The 24,107-nt window shown below is 46.3% G+C and overlaps 1 protein-coding gene across 7 annotated transcripts; it reads right to left on the bottom strand.

Annotated features, from left to right (window-relative positions):
* Nucleotides 1-401: 401 nt before the first annotated feature.
* asph (aspartate beta-hydroxylase) lies at nt 402-22,565 on the bottom strand. Of its 7 annotated transcripts, none has more exons than XM_067252713.1 (13): nt 17,214-17,325; nt 15,725-15,880; nt 14,118-14,186; nt 7,346-7,423; nt 5,602-5,673; nt 5,279-5,358; nt 4,510-5,100; nt 4,200-4,464; nt 3,978-4,028; nt 3,747-3,779; nt 3,599-3,631; nt 3,411-3,449; nt 402-2,277 (listed from the first exon to the last, which is right to left on the bottom strand). In XM_067252713.1, the coding sequence occupies exons 1-13, from the start codon at nt 17,272-17,274 to the stop codon at nt 2,270-2,272; spliced, it is 1,536 nt and encodes a 511-aa protein (XP_067108814.1). In that variant the 5' UTR covers nt 17,275-17,325; the 3' UTR covers nt 402-2,269. The 7 variants fall into 7 exon arrangements, with proteins under 7 accessions (XP_067108814.1, XP_067108815.1, XP_067108812.1 ...); XM_067252714.1 differs by having other exon boundaries at nt 4,200-4,509; nt 4,576-5,100; XM_067252711.1 differs by lacking the exon at nt 17,214-17,325 and adding an exon at nt 22,423-22,565 and having other exon boundaries at nt 4,200-5,100.
* Between the last annotated feature and the right edge of the window lie 1,542 nt (nt 22,566-24,107).

Genomic DNA, 24,107 nt, shown 5'->3' with positions numbered 1-24,107 from the left:
TGTGGAGTTAGGCTTTTCCTTAACCCTTGTGTTATCTTCGGGTCATTCTGACCCATCAGTCATTGTGACCCACCGTCGTATTGCAACAAATTTACCGCATACAAAAACAAAGTGAAGCATTTTCTGCAAAAGCAACCGTTGGGCTGTCTCAGACCCCCCACATTGCAAAGGTTAAAAGAAAATTATTTTTATTTGTTTTTGTATTGGGTAAAATTGGGTTAACACAACGATGGTTCGTTATGAACCTTTGGGTCATGTGACCCGAAGGCAGCATGAGGGTTAATTACATTAGTGAGCATTTTTGAACTCTCGTTACCATCTAGATCACCTAATAGCCCTCAGATGAGATGCTTGATTGGTGATAAGGGGGGAGGGGGGCCTTGCTGAATGAGAGGGGGAGGGGGGGGCAAGGGGAGGGGGGCAGGCTGCACTTGACACATGCAGAAGGACAACATGGATATCTGGCCATGCCCGACTGGACGTTGTGAGCCTGTGTTCCTGTAGGGGAGGGGCCACTTCCTGCTGGGCTTAGAGTATGTGGAAGTGGAGCTGTACATTTCTACATGACGTAAAAACCAAGGTTCACAAGCGGCACCGCACACATGCCTTCAGTTATTTCATTCTTACAATTGAAAATAATTCTGCTCTGTTTCCCAGTGGACCAGGTTTATATAAGTGTGTGTGTGTGTGTGACCATGGTAGCATATAATGCAGAGGAACATATAAAACACACACACACACACAAGAACAATGCAGTCAGAAATGGCTGAGTTATCTGAGGACAGATTAGTTGAAGTCACGTTCGGCTTGGTCAAACCTAGACCTCTAATAGCCCAGATCCGCATCAAACAGAACCATATTAAAGATTAACTAACAGTAACCGACTTTTCGGTCCTCAGGTAAAAAAGCTGGTACAGTATCTGACAAGGTCCCAGAGCTTAGGCCTACGAGCCGACATCAGTCCGAGAGTTCTCTCTCGACCCTAACACAGTCAAAAAGGCAGAAAGAAAAAGACTACAACGATAAAATAAAAACAAACCATATAACATCTGAATGGGCTACAAGCTTGGCTTGAGCTCAACTCGATTTAATGGGAATGAAATTAGATGTGTTCCCCGTTGATCCTAAAAAATACAAACAACAGAATTTCCGTCTGAGAGGTAGGGTTAGAGAGAGAGGCAGGGTTAGAGAGAGAGGCAGGGTTAAAGAGAGGTAGAGAGAGGCAGGGTTAGAGAGAGAGAGAGGTATATATATAGAGAGAGGTAGGGTCACAGAGAGAGAGAGGGGTAGGGTAGGAGGGATGCGGAGAGAGAGACAGAGATATGGTCAGCTACTGTCGGAGAAAAAGAGGTACTATGAGTTGGAACAAAGACAATCTACAAAATGAGGAAGAGTCTTAACAATAGCACGATGTCAACTACGGCTCAAACGGGGATTGTGTTGCACAGAGATGTCCACACGCACACACACACACACACACACACACACACACACACACACACGGGCATGCAAGCATGCACAAGCCCACGCACATCCGCAAGCATCAGCCCCACAAACGAGCACGCGTTTACACACTCACACCAACAGGCAGTTTCGTCTGCCTCGAGCTCCGGACATGCAACACGGTGAGGTGTCGACTCAATACATACTGGTAACACAAAACCTAGAATCACACAGCCGCTGAAAGATCAGTGCAGCTTTGCATAGTAGCTTCACATCAAAACAACAACAGGCGGCCATTTTGGGCTCTGAACGGCGGCCATCATTGGCCGATGAGGCCCTTTGTGGACACTTGAAGACGGTGGCCTAGCAAAGCGACATGTACCTCTGCTAGTTTTACACAGGAATGGAAAACAACAATCTACATTCTAGTTGGCAAAACGCCATCTACCTACATCCTCAAGAAGAAGAGAAAAAAAATCTTGATTTGCCATGAAAAGAAAAAATAGGAATTGTTGTTGCTGTGGGTTTTCTTTTTACCAAAAGGAAAGTAAATCTAAGTATTAAACTAAAAAATAAAAAATGAAAGAATATGAGAGGGAAAAAATGTGTCCAACAAACCAGTCAAAAAAATGATTTTTGATGCTGAAAGAAATGTAATGTTATTTTTTAGTGTGTGAGTCTGGAAAAAACGAAGAAATCGCGGAAAGTCACGGTGACTCTTGTCGTTTTCTGGTGGTGGGGTGAGGTGGGGGTGGGAGGGAGGGGCGTGTTCTGCACACGCTCAGTGGGGTGGTCTGGTTCTTGCTCCTCGACCAGAACACAGACTTTACGTTTCTGTGGAAACCAAAAACAGACAATCATTGGTTAGCAAAGAAAACAGTCAACAGAAAATGGTTATTTCCATCTTTTTTGTTGTTAGTAATATCCAATTTCTTTTGTTATTACGGCCTCCCAAAACAGGGCTAAAGCTGCAATTTCTAGGAAAAAATCGTGCAATTTTAAACAAATAGAGACATTGTTGAAGACCCATTTGAAACATAGTGAATGAGATGTATTGGTGGACTGCACCCACAGCCATTTTGAAAGCTGCATTTCATCAGGTCTCCACAAGGGGGCGCACTGTGCTATGAGTCGCACACAGCAGCCTCCATTACGCGCACCAAGAGGAAGACTCCTCTAAACCCAACGGACCCCTGAAGGATTCTTCCGCCATTATTTACACTAAACAGTGATTATGTGAGCATTATATACATACTTATTATAAATACGGCTTGAAGCACTCAGACAATGAGGAGGGTTTGTTTATAGTTATATCATGTGATACCCAGAGGCACTGTCATAATAATAATAATAATAACCGGGGTCCATTTGAAACACTCACAGACTACTTCATGGAGTTGACAGAGACACACGTGTTCCAGCAAAGCACACGTCATCCTACTGTAGCGCACACGCTAGCAGCACACACGCTAGCAGGTGCCGTGCGTGTACCACACATGCAGTACATCTTATCATGTACACACTGATTAATGGAGATGTTTTGCCAGTTGGTTTTGCGTGTTGTCTGATTTAAAAGTATTTTTCTACGGATTTGAGTCTCTTTACAGAGTGGTTTAGGGGATTTTAGGGTGTTAAGAGCTATATTTTTTCAGATGTTTGGAGTTGAAGAACTATGTTTAGGGAGGAGAGGAAGGAGGAGATGTGATTGGTCGATCAGTGTTCATATGGCAGGTGTGATTGGTCGATCGGTGTATATGGCAGGTGTGATTGGTCGATCGGTGTGTATGGCTGGTGTGATTGGTCGATCGGTGTGTATGGCAGGTGTGATTGGTCGATCGGTGTGTATGGCAGTTGTGATTGGTCGATCGGTGTGTATGGCAGGTGTGATTGGTCGATCGGTGTGTATGGCAGGTGTGATTGGTCGATCGGTGTGTATGGCAGGTGTGATTGGTTGATCGGTGACCCACCTGTCTGCTCCTCCACTGGCTCATCTACTACTGCCTCTTCTGAGAAAGAACAAAGAGACAGTTAGAGACAGACAGACAGACAAACAGGCAGGCAGGCAAGCAGACAGAGAGAGACAGGCAGACCGATAGACTGGCAGAACGTATATAGATACATACAGACAGATGGATATATAGATACTAGATTCTACCTTCAGTCTCTTCCTCTGGGGCTTCTGGGCCTTCTGTTGGAACAGAACAGTCACATGGTCAGATGGGCGGAGTCTCATGTTGGTTAGCAACCGTAGTCATGGCGTGGCTACTACTTGACTGTGTTTTGATCCGATTTTATCAACTCACCTTCCGACTCTGCATCTGACTGTACGTCTGTTTCTGTGGAGAGAAAAGTTAACAACACGATGATGAGGGTGATCTTTTACGGCTCTAGTTACCAATGTATATAAAACTGGTCATTACTACTGGTCATTAATACTCGTCAAGTATTATTTATTTTTTATTATGCTTTTGTTGGATGGATAATCCGTAATCAACCCTATATTTATCGATAAAGCCATGCGACAATCTGCATACCTGCTTCCTGTTGTGACTCCTCTGCCTCTTCCGCTACTTCCTGTGTCTCCTCTGTAACAAAACCCAACAGTAATGTGAGCAGTCTCGCTAAAAACATCAGCTAGCACAAAGGTATTTGCGCTGACAATGGCATTAAAATCAACATCAGAGTTAGTGTTAATGTTAGCATTAATATTAGCATTAGCATTAGTGTGAGTTTCTCCAGAGTAATGAGATCCTTACCCTCTTCTTCTGCTACTGCCTCTTCTTCAACCTCTGGTGTGGCTTCCTCAACCACTTCCTCCTCCACTGGAGCTGCCTCTTCTTCTACTGCCTCTTCTTCTACGGCCTCTTCTTCTACAGCTGCTGCCTCCTCAACTACTTCCTCCTCCACTGGAGCTGCCTCTTCTTCTACTGCCTCTTCTTCTACAGCTGCAGCCTCCTCTACCACTTCCTCCTCCACTGGAGCTTCCTCTTCCTCTACTGCCTCTTCTTCTACAGCTGCAGCCTCCTCGACCACTTCCTCCTCCACTGGAGCTGCCTCTTCCTCTACCTCTTCTTCTACAGCTGCTGCCTCCTCGACCACTTCCTCCTCCACTGGAGCTGCCTCTTCCTCTACTGCCTCTTCTACTGCCTCTTCTTCTACAGCTGCAGCCTCCTCAACCACTTCCTCCTCCACTGGAGCTGCCTCTTCCTCGACCTCTTCTTCTACAGCTGCTGCCTCCTCGACCACTTCCTCCTCCACTGGAGCTGCCTCTTCTTCTACAGGTGCAGCCTCCTCAACCACTTCCTCCACTACTGGAGCTGCCTCTTCTTCTACTGCCTCTTCCTCAACGGGAGCAGCCTCCTCAATTACTTCCTCCTCCACTGGAGCTGCCTCTTCTTCTACTGCCTCTTCCTCAATGGGGGCAGCCTCTTCTTCGATCACTTCCTCCTCGACAGGTGCAGCTTCCTCAGTGGTCTCCTCCTCGACAGGGGCAGCCTCTTCTTCTACGGCTTCTTCTTCTGCAGCTTCCTCAACCACTTCCTCCTCCACTGGAGCTGCTTCCTCCTCCTCGGGCTCCGGCTCCTCCTCCAGGATCTCTGGCTCCTCCTCCAGGACCTCAGGCTCCTCCTCCAGGATCTCAGGGTCCTCCTCTATCACCTGCGAACGGCCCCACAACAACATTCCACGTGAGGACAGTCCTCTGGTCCCATCTGACAGCTCACCCAAACGCCACGCCAGTCGGACATTTTGTCTTTTCTCATCTACAGAAGAGTGATGTTCCTATCAAAAGCTGGGGGAGTGTGGATCACACAGTGTGATGAAGAGGAGTACTGACCTCAGGAGCCTCTTCCTCCTCCTCCTCTGCCACCAACTCAACCTCAACCTCAGGCTCGGGTTCTGGTTCTGGTTCTGGCTCTGGAGGGACACACAGAGGGGTCGGTTAGTCAGATTGTCGATATCGTATTTCCACCCGCTCTCGAACCCTAAGATGTTCCGCTTCACCTCGGCAGGAGGGAGAAGAATCTACTCATCGTTTGATCATGCACCAGATCTCTCTCTCTCACACACACACAAATACACACAGTTTCACACACACACAAATACACAGTTTCACCCACACACACACACACGGTTTCTTACACACACACACACACACACCTGGTGGGGGCTGGGCTGCCTCCTCCGCCTCGGTGGCCTCAATCACTTCCTCAATAACAGGCTCAGGAGCAACTGTGGGGAGGGAGGAGGGAGGGGGTGAGAACACAAGGGTGAGGGGAGAGGATATGGGGTAAGGAGGGGGGGGGGTTGAGGATAAAAGGAGGGAGGAGGGGAGAGAAGGGAGTGTGTGAACACAAGGAAACATACTTTCTCCCACATAATCACATGAATTATTACATGTCATTACACAGCATTACAGCAGTGCTGGGAGTGTGCTGGGAGTCAGAGACTGGGACTGTAGGGGGTTTTCGGGAGCTGGGTTGGGATGAGGAGTGGAGGTGAAGGTGTGTGGGGGAGGAGCATGTGCAGGTTTACACAACAGCCCAGGCATGTAGCAAGACCTGCTCATCCTCACTAACAGGCCTCACAGGGGAAACTGAACAGGTGGCGTGGTATGGGGTCCTACATACAACACAGACTCCATGAACCCTGAGGTTAATGTTTAACCTCTGACACAGATAGCTGGAGCAACATGGCTCTCCAGTACAGGCACACACACATGTGCACACACAGGCACATTCACACATTTAGTCTTATCTTGTGTTTTATCCACACTCTCTCTCTCACGCTTACTCACTCACACTCTCTCTCTCTCTCTTACTCTAATTCATTATCTTTAACTCACTCTCTCGCTGTCTCACTCACTCACACAGACTCTCTCTCTCTTACTCTCATTCACTATCCCTAACTCTCTTTCTCTCTCTCTAAAGGGGCCAGAGATCCCTTGAGGCGTCTGTTAAGAGTGAGGAGGCTTAACGAGTCTTCAGAGGCTGTGCAAGAACGAGCTGAATGATTCTCTTCATACAGAAAACCGAATCAGCAGGATTCTGGTGTAATAATAATCTCGATCAATATTTACATTTAGTCATTTTAGCAGACGCTCTTATCCAGAGCGAATTACAGTAAGTACAGGGACATTCCCCCGAGGCAAGTAGGGTGAATTGCCTTGCCCAAGGACACAACGTAATTTTTCACGGCCAGGAATCGAACCGGCAACCTTTTGATTACTAGCCTGAATCCCTAACCGCTCAGCCACCCGACTCCCCATTATATGATAATAATCTATATTATTAATCCTGTTCCTGTTTGCATGTGTTTGGGTTAAGTCACACTCCAGAGATCCTACAAACATGGGGTGTAGGCAGCCTCTTCACTAAGTGTGTGTGTGTTTGTGCGTGAGTGAGAGGATTTTATGCGCATTTCATGTGTGTGTGAGGTTGTGAGCAGTGTGTATGTTTGCAGTAACTAAGAGGTTTGTGTTCCCTAAACAAACATGGAAGGCTCTTTCTGTGGCACTGTGTGTGTGTGTGTGCGTGCATCAGTTTGGGACTGCGTGTGCAAGATGTGCTTGTGTGTGTGTGTGTGCTTGCATCAGTTTGGGACTGCGTGTGCAAGATGTGCTTGTGTGTGTGTGTGTGTGCTTGCATCAGTTTGGGACTGCGTGTGCAAGATGTGCTTGTGTGTGTGTGTGTGCTTGCATCAGTTTGGGACTGCGTGTGCGAGATGTGCTTGTGTGTGTGTGTGTGTGTGTGTGCTTGCATCAGTTTGGGACTGCGTGTGCAAGATGTGCTTGTGTGTGTGTGTGTGTGCTTGCATCAGTTTGGGACTGCGTGTGCAAGATGTGCTTGTGTGTGTGCTTGTGTGTGTGCATGTGTGTGTGCGTGTGTGTGTGCATGTGTGTTACCTTCTTGGACAGGTGCAGCAGGGGCCTCCCCGAGGTTGGGGTCCTTGGTGATGACGACGGTGGCCTTCTCTTTCAGTCCTGAAGGGTTTACATGTGACGCACACGGGTTGAGGTCGGCACGGCAACACACACTTAGGAGAACATGCCTTGGTGTAAGGCTACGACTCCTACTGTTGTTGGCACGGCGACCACGTTCAGTATTGTATGATCAATTGCACACACGTGTCTCGGACTGTGTGTAGCTCAACAGATGGTATTCTGTGCCGTGTATACTTCTAAATAAACATGACGTTTATTTTGATTACATGGCATTGGTGTAACAATTTCATTCATAGGAATACACAATTCAGAACAACATTTCAAGCAGCAATAGACTTGGGTTTACTTTTGCTGACTCTGAAACACGGTGTGTGTTTGGTTTTGAGGTGTGGCGTGGTGTGGCAAGGTGTCTATCTACAGTGCAGAGAGAAGGTGTGAGTGTCGGTAAGCGAAGAGGGAAGTGAAAGTGAAGTTAAAAAGGAGGGAATCTGTAGCAAGGAAACTAGAGAGAGAGGGGTGGTGCCTTGGGAGTCAAAAACACAAGGTAGTTTACCTCCCTGTCATGGAGGTAAACTATTATGGTAATCTATAAATCTATAGGTAATCTGTGGTAATCTATCAAAAATTATCAATTGATCAGAGTTCAAACTCTCAATCACACACACAAACACGACACCGTCGATTCACCTTTCATTTCTCAAAGTTCATTTCTACCAGTTTGTCTGCTTTGACGATGCCTGATAAATCCAAAACTCATCTGGGTGGCATTTGATTGGCCCATTGGGGAGAACAGAGGCATCTGAGTGGTCAACTGGGTGGCACAGAGGCATCTGATTGGTCGACTGGGTAGCACAGAGGCATCTGATTGGTCGACTGGGTAGCACAGAGGCATCTGCATGCACTTGAAAACAGGAAAGCCTTTAAGGATCCAGCAACTTTATTAACAAAGAACACAAGAACACAGGAGAAGACAGAGAGAGGTTTGATCACTTCTGCTTGCTGAGTTTGTTTTCGTCGCTCTAAGTAAAAATCTGTGCAGTCATCAGGTTCTGGTCGAAAGACTAAAAGCCAAAGTCCTCTCTACTCTAAATCAAAATCTATTCTCAAACTCAGCCCAAGGAGAACAACAAAACACACCTGTAGTTCTAAGATTACAGCACCTGGTTGTGAGATCCTCCCCCCAGCCCTTGTTTGTTTAGAGGTCAGATGACTTTCGTCAAAACAGGAAGTGACAACAACACAACGCTAAGCTTTCTCTACACTCTGAGCTGATCACCACTGCTGGAGGGGCGCTTCCTTCGCCGGGAGGCAGGGGCTCCCAGGAGACCCCACGCTGGGAAGGGGGGGAGGGGGGGAGGGGGGGCTGACAGCTTTTTAACTTCCTGGGTCACCTCAAGGAACGCACCAGAGGAGGAAGCGTCAGATCGGGTCAAAGGTTAACTTTGACGACTGCGTGGGAGCTGCTTCAAACGGAGCCTAAATGGTTCCAGTTTGTCTCTCGAGGACAACAGCAGCTAAACTCACTGACGCTTCCGTCTTCATGTGTTCCTTGGGTCGCCAAATGGGTGAGGGGGGGAGGGGGAGTCCTTCTATGACATCATCAGCATGGTTGGTTGTGATATCACTTCTTGCCTGCCTTGTCAGACTTGGATTTTTTCGCCGCTTTGAGAAGTTCTTTACTTTTTGTTTTGTCGTCTTTCTCCCCTTTCTTCCCCTCCCCATCTTTCCCTCCCTTCTTCTCTCCTCCCTTTTTCGCTTTCTTGCCCTCTTTCTCTTTCTCCTCACCCCCTGCCTTCTCCTCCTCCTCCTCCTTCACCACCCCCTCCTTCTCCCTCTTCAATCTCTCCATCGCCTTCTCCATCTCCTCCTTCTCTATCTTCTCCTCCTCCTCTTTCATCCTGGCCACCACCTTCTCCTTCGCCCTGGCCGCTGCCTCGTCCCTCCTCAACCCCAGAGCCTTCTCCTCGTCCTCCTTCTCCAGGATGTTCCTCACCTCCGCCAACGCCAGCTTGGCGATCTTCTTGGCCTCCACGCGCTCGTGGATGAGCGCCAGCTGCTGCTTCAGAGCCTCACGTAGCTTCCAGCCCACGTCTTTGGTCAGGGGGTTCTCTGAGGTCAGGGGTCAGGGGAGGGGTCGAGGACGGGAGTGTGGGAGTTGGGTGGAGAAACCGTTTAGATGGTTGTAGATTTGTTACAGGGTACCGGTCATGCCAGGGGTCAGTGTGTGGACATCCACAGTCCAGACACAATTCAGTACCAGAAGTATCCATTAGTAGGATTAAAGCACCTTGGATCTCTGGTTTGTCGCGATGGCATACTAGGGCATACTAGGGTAGTTAAAGGAATGCCAAGTGTTATCATTTCAGCTGTAAAAAATACTAGGCTGGAACAGTGACCTGGCAATTAGTGCCATGCCACATTGCAGTTACTCTGTTCATTTTTGGACTTCGTTTTTAAGGGGAAAATACGGATCATATAAACCTCACATGTAGTGAAATTACAGCATGCAAGAAAACCAGTGCATTACTGTGTTATCAAAAGGTAGTTTTCATCAAAGTAGGCTTAACTCAGAGTACAAACTGCAGTTAATCAGTTTCCAGATTAGGCTGCATGAGGCCTATTAAGGATATACAGCACTCCACACCAAAACCTGACACATTCCTCATGCTACAATATACCTTTCTTTCCTTGCTTCCTGACAACATCACCAGGCTTCTCATCTGATGTTTAAAATAAAAAGACAGAACGGTTACAATGGCGACAGCGGCTTTGTCCGACAATACGAACAACTAGCGTATAGCCGAGCGAAAGCTAAGCAGTTCCTCAAGCCGTCTACAGTCTGTCCCTCGACCAGGGTCAGTTTTCTAACCGCCTGAGTATTTCATTTGAGAACAGCAACGTCAGACAGACTGCTCAGCTAAGCTTCCGGCCTGGGTCTCACCGTTGCGTATTTTCATTGGACTGTGCGCAGCATTTCAATGCAATCTGTATGAATTTGTTTAACCCCGTACAAAATCTCAAATTTTGGGTCAGTTTGTAACAAACATGTTTCGAAAAAGTCTTCCGTACAAACGAGCGTGTCCGGCAACGCCCACCCTCTGCACAGGTCCGTAAAAACACACAAGTGTGACCCTGGCGTCAAGACTGCAATGTTGCACCACTAAACTAAGCGTCGGTTAATTTCCGATGTAACTGCTAGCTAGCCATGATGCTCAGATTTCTACAGCATCCTTGTTTCATGGTCAAACGGATTGGACATCAAATCTGCGGACCAAGGAGTTGCAAGCAACAGGCAAGTTAACATCAACCAAGCCAAATATTTCCACTTGGATGGCTTTGAAAAATCCTGCTTCACATGCAATCTGCAGTGTCAACGTTAGCCGTGTTCCGTAAATATTTGATCATTGATCTTGAAGTTGCAGAATTTGTTTATGTTCTAAATTCACAAATTAAAATTGGATTTAATAAAAAAAAGAACTGTTTTTTTTGCAAAATCCAGATTAGGCTATGACATCTGGCCGTGCCCTTCACACAGACAAGACCACGTGCTGAGAGAAAAAATGGGACAACTAGCAGACAAAACAAACAAATCTCTCAATCTAAACCTTTTTGTTTCTGACACCAGTGTACCTCTGGGTTTAGCAAGCCTCTCTGCTTTCCTCAATCCGGTTAAAGAACGTTCTGGTTTGAGTGGAGAGAGAGAAAACAGATGGCCACACTAACGTTTGGAGTAAGATGTAATACGACAAGAGAGGAAAATAAACAGATATCATTACAACACTAAACCACATTTTTATGAGGTCTATAACATAAACAGGGCCTTGATAGGTAATCTTCTACGGACACAGGTCGATGTGTAATACGAATCAAAACGCACAACAGACTCCTTCAAAACATGCCCATGCTACATGCAGAAGACTTGAAATCAACCACACAATTCCTTCCTGCAGGGGATTATAGCTGAATCTCGTTGGGTAAATGTATCAGATTCACTAATTATGTCAACCTTTTGCTGTGTAATATAACCGTTTTGCGGTACAAGCATGTTGAATTCATGCAATCTCCACCTCATCAACTGAGAATATGAAATCAGAAAGATATCCACCAGAGCAGGAAAAACTAGTTTCTCAGTACTCCCAAATTCTTTGCCGCTTAACGACGGCTCAGTACTAACACGTTTGTGTTTACGAACATGTTTGTGAGGAGTTAACAATGGCGGATTCTGATTGGCGAGGAGAGAAAGTTTGGGGTTGTCTCGTTACAAGAAATTTCCAGTCTTCTCCCTTCAGAGAGAGAAGCTCAGGGTATGAACTCCACACTCCGGTGATATTGTATCCGAACACTTGGGTTACAAGAAAGCGAAAACCAACGTTTACCTCAGAGTTGAGGTTCCGCCGGTTTCCAACTGTCTGTTTCCAACTGTCAAGCTAAGACATTTCTACAGTTCCTTTCCCAACAAACCGAAGAAATTGAGGATTTTGGTCAAACTCTCTTATCCTACACTCCTAAACTCACCGTGATAGGGGCAGAAGAGTCACAGATATTAAACTGGCCGTGAAATCCTCATATTCCAAACGTTCCAACAAAATAATAATCGATTTTTATTAAAGGGTAATATGTAAATGGTGAGAGACTAACATTTTGCAATGAACGTTCACTGACCTTAATTAATTAAATGATTCATACCGACAGAGACAAAACATTTAAAAACATCTTGAAACACGGAACTAGCAACAAGAAGACTCCTAAGATGGAATGAATCAACCCCAAGAGGACGAAGAATCAACTTAAAATGTTGTAACAAATCTATCAAAGACGCTTAAACGATCATGGGAAAAAAAGAAACAACAATGAATAGTTTTCCTGATATAAGGGGTTGAAAAGGTTTCATAGTAAGAATGATTGAGCATGCTTCTTATTGGCCAGAGTCTCAGTGCAATTGATCGACTGCATAATTCGGTAGTTATTTTCTGAGTATAAGCAACAGTTATAGTACGGGCCAAGAGCATAAATCACAAAAGAGATGTTGGAAAAATCTGCTCTGGTATTCCTGATAGTATAGATACAAAACAGTCAAATCCCACCGGCGCCAAAAAAAATAAAACAACAGAAAAAATCTTCTCAAAGACTTGAGGATTCCTCGTCTTTCTTCTCTTCCAAAATGTTCAACCGCGGGAATGTCGAGGGTCTCCTTATCAGCACTTTCGTGTACCGTCAGACAGAGAGGTCTACGGATGGTCAGCCAGGTCTCACTGTGTTTGGCAAAAGAGGCTTTATGGCTTCCGGTTGATTACTGGTTGTGCAGACCTACAATCACTACTGTTTGTCCCTGTTCTCTGTGAGCCTTGGAAGAGCCTGCGCCTTCCTCCTGATCTTCCGCTGCACCCTCATCATCCTCTATTGGATCAAACGGACTCAAGAGGCCATACAGGAAGGTGAAGAAGCCGTTAAACCAATCAGAACCCTCGGCTAACCCATCCTCCAGAGACTCCTCCCACTGACCTCCATGAGTGGTCAGGCCTACGCAGACACAGGGAAAAGGGGGGGAGAGAGAGACAAAGACAGAAAGAGTGAGGAAGGAGGGGAGAGGGAGGGGAATAGAAAAAGATTGAAAAATAGAAGAGGAAGAGAGAGTGTGGGGCAGTCCAGAAAGAAAAAGGGAGAGGAAAAGAGGAGAGTGGAAAGTTTAAGAGCGGTTAAGCAGCTAGGGAAACTACTCTAAAGCTCTATGTACTTCAACGTTAGCATTAAGCAGAGTTAAGACTAAAGAGAGAGAATAAAGCACAGCATAGCTTAGCATACTGTAGAGTATGGCTTAGCATAGCATTTTTTTAGTATGACATAGCGTAGTGTAGCTTAGCATACTGTAGAGTGTAGCTTAGCATAGCATTGTAGAGTATGACATAGCGTAATGTAGCTTAGCATACTGTAGAGTATTGCTTAGCATAGCATAGGATATAGCTTAGCTTAGCATAGAGTACAGCTGAACACACAGTAGGAAGGAGCATGCAGTGAGAGCTCGCCATAGCTATCTCCAAGATGGCTGCCTTAGAAACACGCTCGGAGAAGGAGAGAAGAAGAGTTGACAGATTGGGATAGTCCCTTCAAATGCAAGTTGGCGACGCACTCCAGTGTTATGTACTTTTAAAAATGCAGCAACTACACGACTACAGACGACACAAGATTGGTGGTGCGAGAGACTCCTAGTTGCTGCTTAGTCATCGTGATATGGTATAAAACAGGATGCTAGCCTACATGGTGGCCCGGATTGTGGTTCGGTTTATGACTATACGGATCCAGTTTAGAGGGCTCTGTGTCTACGAGGGATACGTGCGAAGTATCGAACTCTATCTCGTGTGTGTCTACCGCTAGGGGCTAAGAGTGCTTTATGATCTGGCCAGGAGACTTAATACTTTTTTTTTTTTTTACTTAGTAAAAGAGTTGGCTCTGATTGCTGAGGTAAGAATGGAACCTGAGATCACCCGATCACCCCATGCACATGCAACACACAGTTGAATCATTCTCCTTGTTGGTGTTTTTTTTGTTTTTGTTTTGGTGGAATTGACCAATGAAACCCTGTCTCTCATTGAAGAGATTGAATCTATTGAGTCAGTCATGCAAAAGGAAACCCAAATCACAATTATGTAACACACACACACACACATATACCTATACGTATTCTGTCAATGATAACAGTGATAATAATGAGTCTATCTTAGAGAAATTAACTTGCCTAGCAGAACTTTAGCGTCCTCCACATCGAAGTCACCATCTCCGTCCGTATCGTAGGAAACAAGTTTACCTAGTAGACCGTAGATACACTTTAGTTTAGCTAGCATGCTTAGCATTAGCATTTAGCTATATGTCACTGTGAGGAGATCTGAGGGATGGGTGGGAAGGTGGGTGGGTTGGTTTGCTTTCCGCTATTTTAAGTGATTAATCTATTTCTGTCTACTTCTGCAGGTTGGTTGGTTCTGTCTTTTTAAACTAGTAGTTCAAGTGTTGGACTTCAAATGAGTATGACTGAAACTCAGTCTGTTTCTAATCATGTCAATGAACAGTGGATGGTTACACCCTATCACTGTGTTAAAAACAACAAAATATAATCATATGAATAATAATAATAAAAAATCTTCACGTCTAATTAATAAAAGACACACTTTGTCATGCTACCGTTTTATTAAAACTGTTGCTAGCTGGTGATTAGTCCACATTCAGGGGAGATGGGGTGTTTTATCAACCATTAAAACTCAAACGGGAGGTGCTGGTGAGATGGTGAGGAGGAGGAGGATAGTGATGAAGATTATCTAAAGGTTTTGGAATGATTTGGGATCCTGTACAAACATCATACCTTGTATAGCTTCTGAGAGGTTAATACGCAAGTCCTTAGCTTTGGCTGCATGCAAGATTAACATCGGACAAACAGAAATAAAGATACGTTTACAGATTTGTAAAATTGACACAAATTACAGATTATCACAGAGTACAGCAATTACATCAAAATGAATTTATCAAGGAGAGAGACTCATAAATTATTAGTAAACACTCCTTCACACATGCACAAAAGGTGGCAGACGTTGATAATTGACAGTCAAGTTGCTGATGAGGGCATTCTGTGAGTATTGCATCAGTTCAGCACCGAGAACCGATGTGGTTGTCCGTCGCTAGCTAGCCTAGGAGAGAAGACTCCAGGAGAATCTGGAGTTTACAATGCAATGGGGGCTGGGCAGGCTTGACTGGAGCTAAGTATGGTCAACTTTACTGCATGGTGTACTGTGGCTTTAAGGGTTGACGGTTTAGCGTTGTCGACAGTCTGTTCGACGTGACGTATTTCAGAGGTGTGAGTGTGTGTGTGTGTGTGTGAGATAGAGGTGTGAATGGGCACAGGTGTGAGAGAGTGTGTACATCGAGTGGCAGAGAGAAACAGTGAGGTGAGGTGTGTGTCTGAGAGAGAGAAAGAGAGAAAAAGGTGAGAAGTTTTAAGACTTGTGTGTGAGGCAGGTGTGTGTGAGGCAGGTGTGTGTGTGGCAGAGTTTGAATTGAGGGTGGGCCCCCATATGAGTGAAGTAAACTCAAACTGAAGGAGGGGTCAGACACTATTAGTGTTGCTCAATCCCTCATACACCAACTACCTTGAGATACAGGTGGATTGGTGGATACAGTTTGAACTCTAGCGGCAGGTTTGTGTGTGTATGGTTCATGCTTCATGCGTGACTTTTGTGTGTGTGACTGGTATATGTGTTACAGGTGTGTGTGTGACAGGTGTGTTTGTGTGTGAGTGACAGGTGTGTGTGACAGATGCGAGTGTCACAGGTGAGTGTGTGTGTGTGTATGACTCACCGAGGACGCCCTGGTAGTCGACCAGGTCGAAGTAGACGACCGCCACGGAGGTCCAGACTCCTAGCAGTGCCAGAACCATGAACCAGGTGAAGAAGGAGCTTCCGCCAGCCGACTCTGCCGCCTTGCCGTTCTTACTGGCTAGCTGCTGTTTCATCTCTGGAGGGCGGGACGGGAGGAAGGGAGGATGGGGGAGGAAGAGAGATGCGGGGATAGAGGGAGGAGAGAAAGGAGGAAGACAAAAAAAAAGTTTTGGTTCAGGTTTAATCGTGTACTGTTAGACGCTTTTATCCAATGCAACGTGCCGGGAGGATTTGAAACTGCGAGCTCTTGATATGTCAAACGCTGAGATACCGCGAGCAATACCTTTCCCCACACCCCCAGACTTTTTGGGGGAGGGTCTTTCTCATCTGTGCAATAGAACTAGCCACATAGATGGGTTGAAAAGCTATCAATAGAAATGGTTTGACTGAGAGAATGAGCTGTGTGATAGTTGGTGGGTCGGCGAAATGACATACTGTATTCACCTGGACTGGACACATGCTACCTTTCGGAATAAAGGAAATCTGACAATAATATTCAATCCAATCTGATTCTTGAAACTGGATCCAGAGAGAGAGGAGAGAAGAGGAGAGAGAGGGGGAGAGAGAAGAGGAGAGAAGAGGAGAGAGGGAGAAAAAAGAGGAGAGAGAGGGCGGAAGACAAAGGAGCAGCAGAGGAGTTATTCTCGGGGCTGTTGACACCGCTGCACAGTGCATTGTGGGTAAAAATACTTGTGCTGGGAGAGATGGAAGGGGAAGAATGAACAGGTGCCCGAATCCACTGCCCTCCACTAGGTCAAACCACTCACACACACCTACACTGTACACACACACACATACACTGTACACACACACACACACTACACACCTATACTGTACACACACATACACGCACACTACATACAAACACACACAGACACACAATATACACACACGTACACTTTACACGTCACACACTTGACCAAGTTCCAGACACACGCTTACATTATACACTTATACACACACACACACGCTCACACCCCCCTAGCACCTGCTAAAGTCAGCGTCGCAGCTATAAAAATACCGCAGCAATCGCTCGCCAAACTCTCACGTTGCTTCCAGTCATTACTGATGCTCCTAACCGCTAGTTTTACCTTCAGACGAACACACACACAGTAACCTTCAAATTAATACCTCATTCAAGTCCTTGTCAAAACCGAATTCAAAGCAGTGCTAAACTGCAGCACCAGACTGCAGGCCTCACTCAGTGACCTTTTCCTCAGAGCAGCGTCTTTCTCCACATCAGACACACACACCACCAAACCTCCACCTCAACCCAGGATATGTCTCTCTGTCCGCTCCATAACCATCTCCTTCGACACCCAACAAGGAAGGCTTCGCGTCCGTTGCCTAGAAACGCCGTCCCCCCCGATAACGGCGAAAGTCGTCAAAACACCGGGACGGGGAGTCACCTTCTGGAATCTCCTCGCCGACCGTCGTCGGGGCGACGGGTTCCGCCACGGGCTCGCCCATCTCTGCTGACCGAGCTGGCAATCGGTCCAGACAGCGACTTGTCCCAGAGGGGTGACCACTCAGTCTGAGGAACCCTGTCCCGTGCCTCCACCCCCCCACCCCTGGTAGACCCCGCCTCTTCTTTGTGTTACCAGCATGCTCTGTAGGAGGGAGGAACACGACACCAGACCTGGCCAGCCAATAGGAGCTATTTATAGAGCTGCGCGACCTCGGCCGCCTGGCGTTAGGACATGGATGCCCCGGCTCTCAGGTGGCCAGGGTGGCACCGCTTCCAAGCCAACAAGACGGAATGATTACCCAGAAGCCTCGGGTAGGGACAGAGAGAGACAGAAACGTACCTCCTAAACCCTAGCCCCTACCTCCTTAATCCTAGCCCCTACCTCCTAAACCCTAGCCCCTACCTCCTAGACCCTAGCCTCTACCTCCTAGTCCCTACCTCCTAAACCCTAGCCCCTACCTCGTAGTCCCTACCTCCTAAACCCTAGCCCCTACCTCCTAGTCCCTACCTCCTAAACCCTAGCCCCTACCTCCTAGTCCCTACCTCCTAAACCCTAGCCCCTACCTCGTAATAGGCACTTGTGTTGCCCTCAGACTACAGGAATGTGTGAACATAATCAGACAGAAACAGAAAAATAATGAGGAGGAGAGGGAGAGACCCTGGCACATCTCATAGCCTTGGCTGGACAGGGACAGGGACTGGCATTGACCTTACATGGCTGGTTTAGACTGCTCTAGTGTGTGTGTGTGTGTGTGTGTGTGTGTGTGTGTGTATGCACATGTGTGTGTGTGCTGTGGCTTGTGTTTCAGCGTGCTCAAAGTTGCTCGTTCAAAATACCAGCACATAAACACAAACTGTGACCAGGCCCAGCGGAGGAGCACCATCCCTGGATGCAAGAAAAACACATTCAGATTCCCTCTGGCTGGATCCCGTCCTACTGTAACAACAATCCCTGTCTCACTGCCAACGCCCTTAATGGACACGTCTGTTTAGCTCGCTAATCTCTGGCTCATCATCGATGAATGAAATTGCAGCAGGGAGTATTCTGCAATGAGTGGCCAATATTATAACATCTCAACACCCACTGCATCAATGTGAACTATGTCTAAACACACGAGGAGCTTGACCTGTTTATGCTGAAATGAAACTGGTTGTCTGTCGAGCGCTTGAGGACAGATCTTAGCTGAAAGGAGGAGGTATTGATGGAGGGCGCTGCCTAAGCCTTCCCGTCGCCGCAGGCAATAGTAAGTAACAAAGCAGGAAGAGCAAGTTAGCCAGCTAGCGTTCCACCGCAGCACAATGAAACAGACACATTCACATCATGATAGGGGAAGGGATTCAAATAAAAGGGAGACACCATAGCGGTAACTCTGCAGCACTAATCACAAAGTAAAAATCCAGTTTAACAAAAAATTGTCGGGCTGATTTAGAGATGTTAAAGGTTTCAGTTTCGTGAAACAGCCCCTCTGAAAGCCATTCCAGGGTTGGAAACAGTTTATGAATGTTGTTAAATGAAACAAAACCCAAATTCCCAGTCACCCTTTGGCTTGTATCACAAGACCACCACTGTCTATGCACTATACATCTAACACACACACACACACATGTACAGCCATTCACTGATTCTACAAGAACTTTACAACACACCATCTACCACGCTCCCCCACGCTCACAGAAAAATACAGTCCACCCTCTCCCTGATCACCACCACAAAACAAACGCACCGTAACTCTCTGATGGATGGTCGTCCAGGGGTAGATTGCGATACATTGGTAGAGGACTTTCCTTTTAAAGTGTTTCAATTCTAAACTTTTCTCTCTCTCTCTGTCTCTGTCTCTCAGTCTTCCCTTGCAGGAATCGTTTGCAAGTACATATTGTTCAGGGTTTCAGCTTACATAAGTTTCCAGGGGAATGTCTATGGCTGACACACTCCCTCTCCTCTCTGTTCTTGTCCCTTTCATACACGCACACGCCTCAAACGCACACACACGCCTCAAACTCACACACACCTCAAACGCACACACACACACCTTTGTGTTGTAATGAGACTGTGGAACAGAGAACACAACACTTTAGTTCCTATTCCATCCTTCCCTCTTTCACCCCTCCTACTTTACCTCACCAGAAGCCCCCCACACCTTTTAACTCAAGTCTTTCTAAGCCCCTGGCAGTCTCTCCTACATTACAGTGGTCAGTGTACCCTATAGGCCTGCTTATATACAGTCTCTGGGACAGAAGCAAAGTGGCTGCCTGCTTCAACCACACACACACACACACACATCCTTGTTCTCTTAGTCTCTCTGACACAGACTTGTACTGCTGCGGTATCTTCTTCTCTGGGTTCCATAGTAAACAAAGACTAATGCGCCTGCCTTCATCGTACACAAACACACAGCACAGACTCTTTACACTGCACACCAGGAGGACTACAGCTCCCAGACAGTCTTTACACTGCACACCAGGAGGACTACAGATCCCAGACAGTCTTTACACTGCACACCAGGAGGACTACAGATCCCAGACAGTCTTTACACTGCACACCAGGAGGACTACAGCTCCCAGACAGTCTTTACACTGCACACCAGGAGGACTACAGATCCCAGACAGTCTTTACACTGCACACCAGGAGGACTACAGATCCCAGACAGTCTTTACACTGCACACCAGGAGGACTACAGATCCCAGACAGTCTTTACACTGCACTCGAGGAAACACAGCGCACCAGAAACAGCGACGCACAACACAGGTGTCTGGGCCTGGAGACAAGCTGAAAGATCGCTGCAACTCAACTTCCCCGTTCTGTCAAGCACACGTTCTTTAAAAATTAAATTATAATCAAAATCCACCCCAAGTGCATAAAACCAGTCAAAGGCAAATGCAGCAGCAGGCTTTTCAACGGCGTTGCCACCGGCCTTCAACTCACCAAAACACAACACCCATGCAAAGTTATACAAAGTAAGAGCAAGGAGCAGTGTTTAGTTTGGGGACGAGGGGGTCACTGCAATGTACCACACTGTCACAGCACACACCAGCCCTGAGCAAGCAGGTGCTGTCTTTACCAGGTCTGTGGCCTTCATCTGGCCCCGTCAGGAGACCCTAGGAGGAAGAGGAGGAGGCCTGGGAGGAGGTGGGGTCATCCTTTAGATCATGACACAGTAAAACAGGTATTATAACAGTCACAGGGAAACTAAACCGTATGTAAAAAAAAAATGTAAAATGTAAAAAAAAACTGTCAAACTCTGTTGAGAGCTATCTCATTGGTGATTCATGGTGATGATGTAGAAGGCAACAAGCCGATGGCAACAAGCTGTGTATCCACTGATCACAGTGGATCTGGGTGACAGTGAAACGGCTATCTGCATTTTATTATGCCTAGAATGTGTTGCTTACACCTATTCTGTGTTTCTGTCACCGCTGAACATTCAAAAACAGCCGTCTCTTCTGGCTTTACAGTGACTTTGCTATTTCCGTGAATTAATACTATTATTTGGGAGTAAGGATACATTACAGTAGTAACGCGCGTGTCATTATATGGTCACAATGAAAGTGTGAATACTTAAAAGTTACGTGCGTTTTTTTCTTTTCTATCTACAATTTTGTTAACGTTTCACTTTCTGAAGTCGGGACCCTGAACAACGGTCAAACATACATGTACGGGGAGGAGCCACGAGTTGTGAAACCTACGATAAGATCCGTACATAATGTTCCAGAGGGTTTTTTTCCTCTTTGGAAACGCAGTTTGGTTGTGCCCAACATGTAATTTACTGCACTTCCGTGTATAGTAGCCTACTGAAACACGAATTAACTTTATGCATATTCGTGATAGCGCATCAGAGTCTTTTCTGAGCTGTGGAACTCAACAAAACAAAAGTTGAGCGCTGAGAGTTGCTGTTTGATGTGCATGCTACAACCACGAAGGGTTAATATAAGATTTTAAGATTAAAGCCTAGGACAAAAACTATTAAAATGTGAACTAGAACTTTGATGATATAATGACAAAAAAGAAAGACTAAATGATATGGTTGTATACATTAACCTCTCTCCTCGTTACTCGGGTCTCTGGAAGAATGGCTTAAAGACCTTGGGGCTAACCTGTCTGAGATAAGATGTAGCAAGGCCTAACCCCAGATAGCGCATATTTGTACATATTCCTACCCTATGACCATCACACAGCGAACATACATGAAGTTCGTGTACATTCTAAAAGACACGTGTCATTCTACAACTGGTGTTATAGCGCGAGGGGCATACATTTGGCATGCCTCTGTAGACTTCGAGAGAAGTGCGCGCCCACTTTTTTCCATGTAGCTTGCATTAGTGCGCACTGTAACAAAGTTTCGAACAAGTTGCAGTCGTGTTGTCTCAACCGATTAACTCTACTGGGAAAGGAGTAGCCCCGCGCCATTACGCAATGGCAAAAAGTGGGGTTCCACATAATTACAAACCGCAGGGGGTCCGGGGTTGAAACGGCGACTATGGGAGCCACGTGTAACCCCTCCCACGTCTTAGCTTTATGGACACGTGAGCATTTGGAGAAGTGACCGAAAAGTAAAAGGGGACACTACGATGCACCCCCAGTAGCCTCCGACTCATGCTTGCTACCAGTCGAATTGTATACGTTTGCCTGTCAGCGTCAAGATCTAGCCTATACACACAGCTGCCTAAGACGGGAGGCCTCGACTATTAGCCCTAAAATAAAGCCTTCATTGGCCGTGCATCATTGATTTAAATGCAAGGAGCGGTTTCTAATTGTATTCCCTAACAAAAGGACCCGCACAGCTCTCATTCGGCTCGGTGTAAATGCACAACTGGGAATCACCAGTATCTGAATGATGTGTTCGCCGCTTGCAACAATTGAAACAATGTAGACTTGAAATCAAGTCGCCATACAATGTTGTAGGCTAGTCGCCCGTGATACAAAGAGTCATAGCGCCTGCAGTAGATACAACGTTAAATTAAGGCTACTGCAAGATCGCAGTTGCTAGTGTTGTACACGCACGTTTTTGACTATTCGTAATAATAAATGCCCACATCGTCGTGCCGGAGCGGCATCAATAAAATAGCTTGCCGCTCGATTAACTTAGAAAGGCCTCCTGCAGTAGCCTACTGAAGGTTGCACTCCATTTATACAAAATTAGATTTAAAAATACCTTTCTTGATGTGTGCTCTTGCGGCTCTTTTCGGGGCCATGGCTGCACGCGAGTTGCTGGAATTAAAGTAGAAAAGTGTATGGTCAATATGAGCGAGCTTCACTCTCTATTTCTAGAACTAAAGGTGGCCCAGTAGAAATCAAATCTCTCTGCCCTCATAAACCGAAGCCCATAGCAACCCCGTCCACTTTTGAGTGACTGCGCTCTTCGCCAGTGCTGGCAATCCCAACACAATGTGGGCGGAGAAAAAGAAAAATATCAGCCAATAGTATTTCAGAGGTGGTTGTCTTATTCAATCGTGTGGATATCCGCAGGTTAGAACCGCCTCGTGCATCCCGTACTTGAACGTGGCAAGATGGAAGTTCCATGCATCGCGAGAACACACTGTATTTTTCACAGTACTGTAATAGCTCTTTATTACATAACCCGTCTTATCTACTAGTCTTTGTGCTGTTATAACTGGCGCTTAAAGCACCCTGGATCTCCATGTCACTACTGTTGGCACGATATTATCGTGGCATGTAGTAAGTGTCGCAAAACTCTCACTTTCTGCAGTTTCAAAAACGGACAGAGCCAAACGCTGTAGCCAGCACGCAGACAGGAGCTTTCATGTCAGTAATCGCGTGCGCACTGTCTCAGCAGTGGCGTTCCTTTCATCAGGCAACGCGAGGACAGTGTTAATGGTGTTATTTCGAGTCAGATTGATTGACCACGTACGCGCGAAGCACAATATTTAAAATGTTACCACTAACATTCAACATGCCCTTCAACTGCCCTTTATTATGACACAGATTCATGACTGTAGTTCAATTGGAAAATACATAGTCGTCCGTTGAAAGGCGTATTTCTCCAAACCAGGCTACAGCTCAGTGTGTTGACCGAGGGTGCGTGGCCCATACATTGTGCCCCTCCCCCCTCCCCGCATAAGTCCACATCATCCTTAGGGCAAGGCGGGGAGACTGCAAAACGTCTTGGCTCTCCGAATGAAACTAAAGCTGTTTGGAAGTCAGGTCCTTGACTATGTTGATGTATTGTTGTGATTTCGTTTTCCCTAATTGTTTTATGGATGCAAAACACATCTTCGGAAAGATTTGGGCAATTTCCCCAACTTGCCTAATTCCTAAACAGTTGGCTGTTTAGGAACCCACATAAACTAATCATTCAACTTAACATCAAGTCAATGAAAGAGGTAGACATTCATTTTCAGTCCGGAAAGCACAGATACTCAACCCATCTTTGAGGTGAGTGACAGAGGGAGTGAGTTTACCAGGATTTAAATGCATAAAAAAAGAGTATATCGATTATGTGAGTTGAGCATCGGTAGTTGTAATGCCCTTTGGCACCTTCACGCTAATCCTCGGAACACAAAGGGGTTCACTGATAGTGATAGCCCCCACCGGCCCAGGGAGTTCACTATGTCCGGGCCATTTTCTGCTCTGCTTGTCTAAACAACCTCTCAGTTCACAGACATCTCTGCTCCAGTCTCTGGGGGAGGGTTGGGGGAGGTATGCTATGGGGGGAAAAGGGGCGCTGATTTGGGGTAAAAGTTTAGACAGGGTATTATCATGAAGGTATGTGAATTAAGTACCGATCGAACTCTCTCTCTCTATCCCTCCCTCCGTCCCTGTACCTACATGTGGTGTGAGTGGTAAATAGGACCTTGTCGTGTGGTCAACCAGGAATGT

Source organism: Osmerus mordax, chromosome 16 (assembly GCF_038355195.1).
Source record: "Osmerus mordax isolate fOsmMor3 chromosome 16, fOsmMor3.pri, whole genome shotgun sequence".
NCBI lineage: Eukaryota > Metazoa > Chordata > Actinopteri > Osmeriformes > Osmeridae > Osmerus > Osmerus mordax.
Note: the sequence above shows the minus strand (reverse complement) of the source record. Positions and strands in the feature narration are given on the sequence as shown.

What these genes read in the sequence shown, in the direction of transcription:
- asph (XM_067252707.1), bottom strand. Translation starts at nt 17,274, where the DNA reads ATGGGCGAGCCCGTGGCGGAACCCGTCGCCCCGACGACGGTCGGCGAG. An exon ending in GGACGCTAAAGTTCTGCTAG is followed by an intron (nt 7,424 to 14,117) that starts GCAAGTTAATTT and finishes TAAACCCTTCAG; the next exon opens with GACTGAAAGAGAAGGCCACC. An exon ending in AGGAGGAAGAGGCTCCTGAG is followed by an intron (nt 5,101 to 5,278) that starts GTCAGTACTCCT and finishes GGCCGTTCGCAG; the next exon opens with GTGATAGAGGAGGACCCTGA.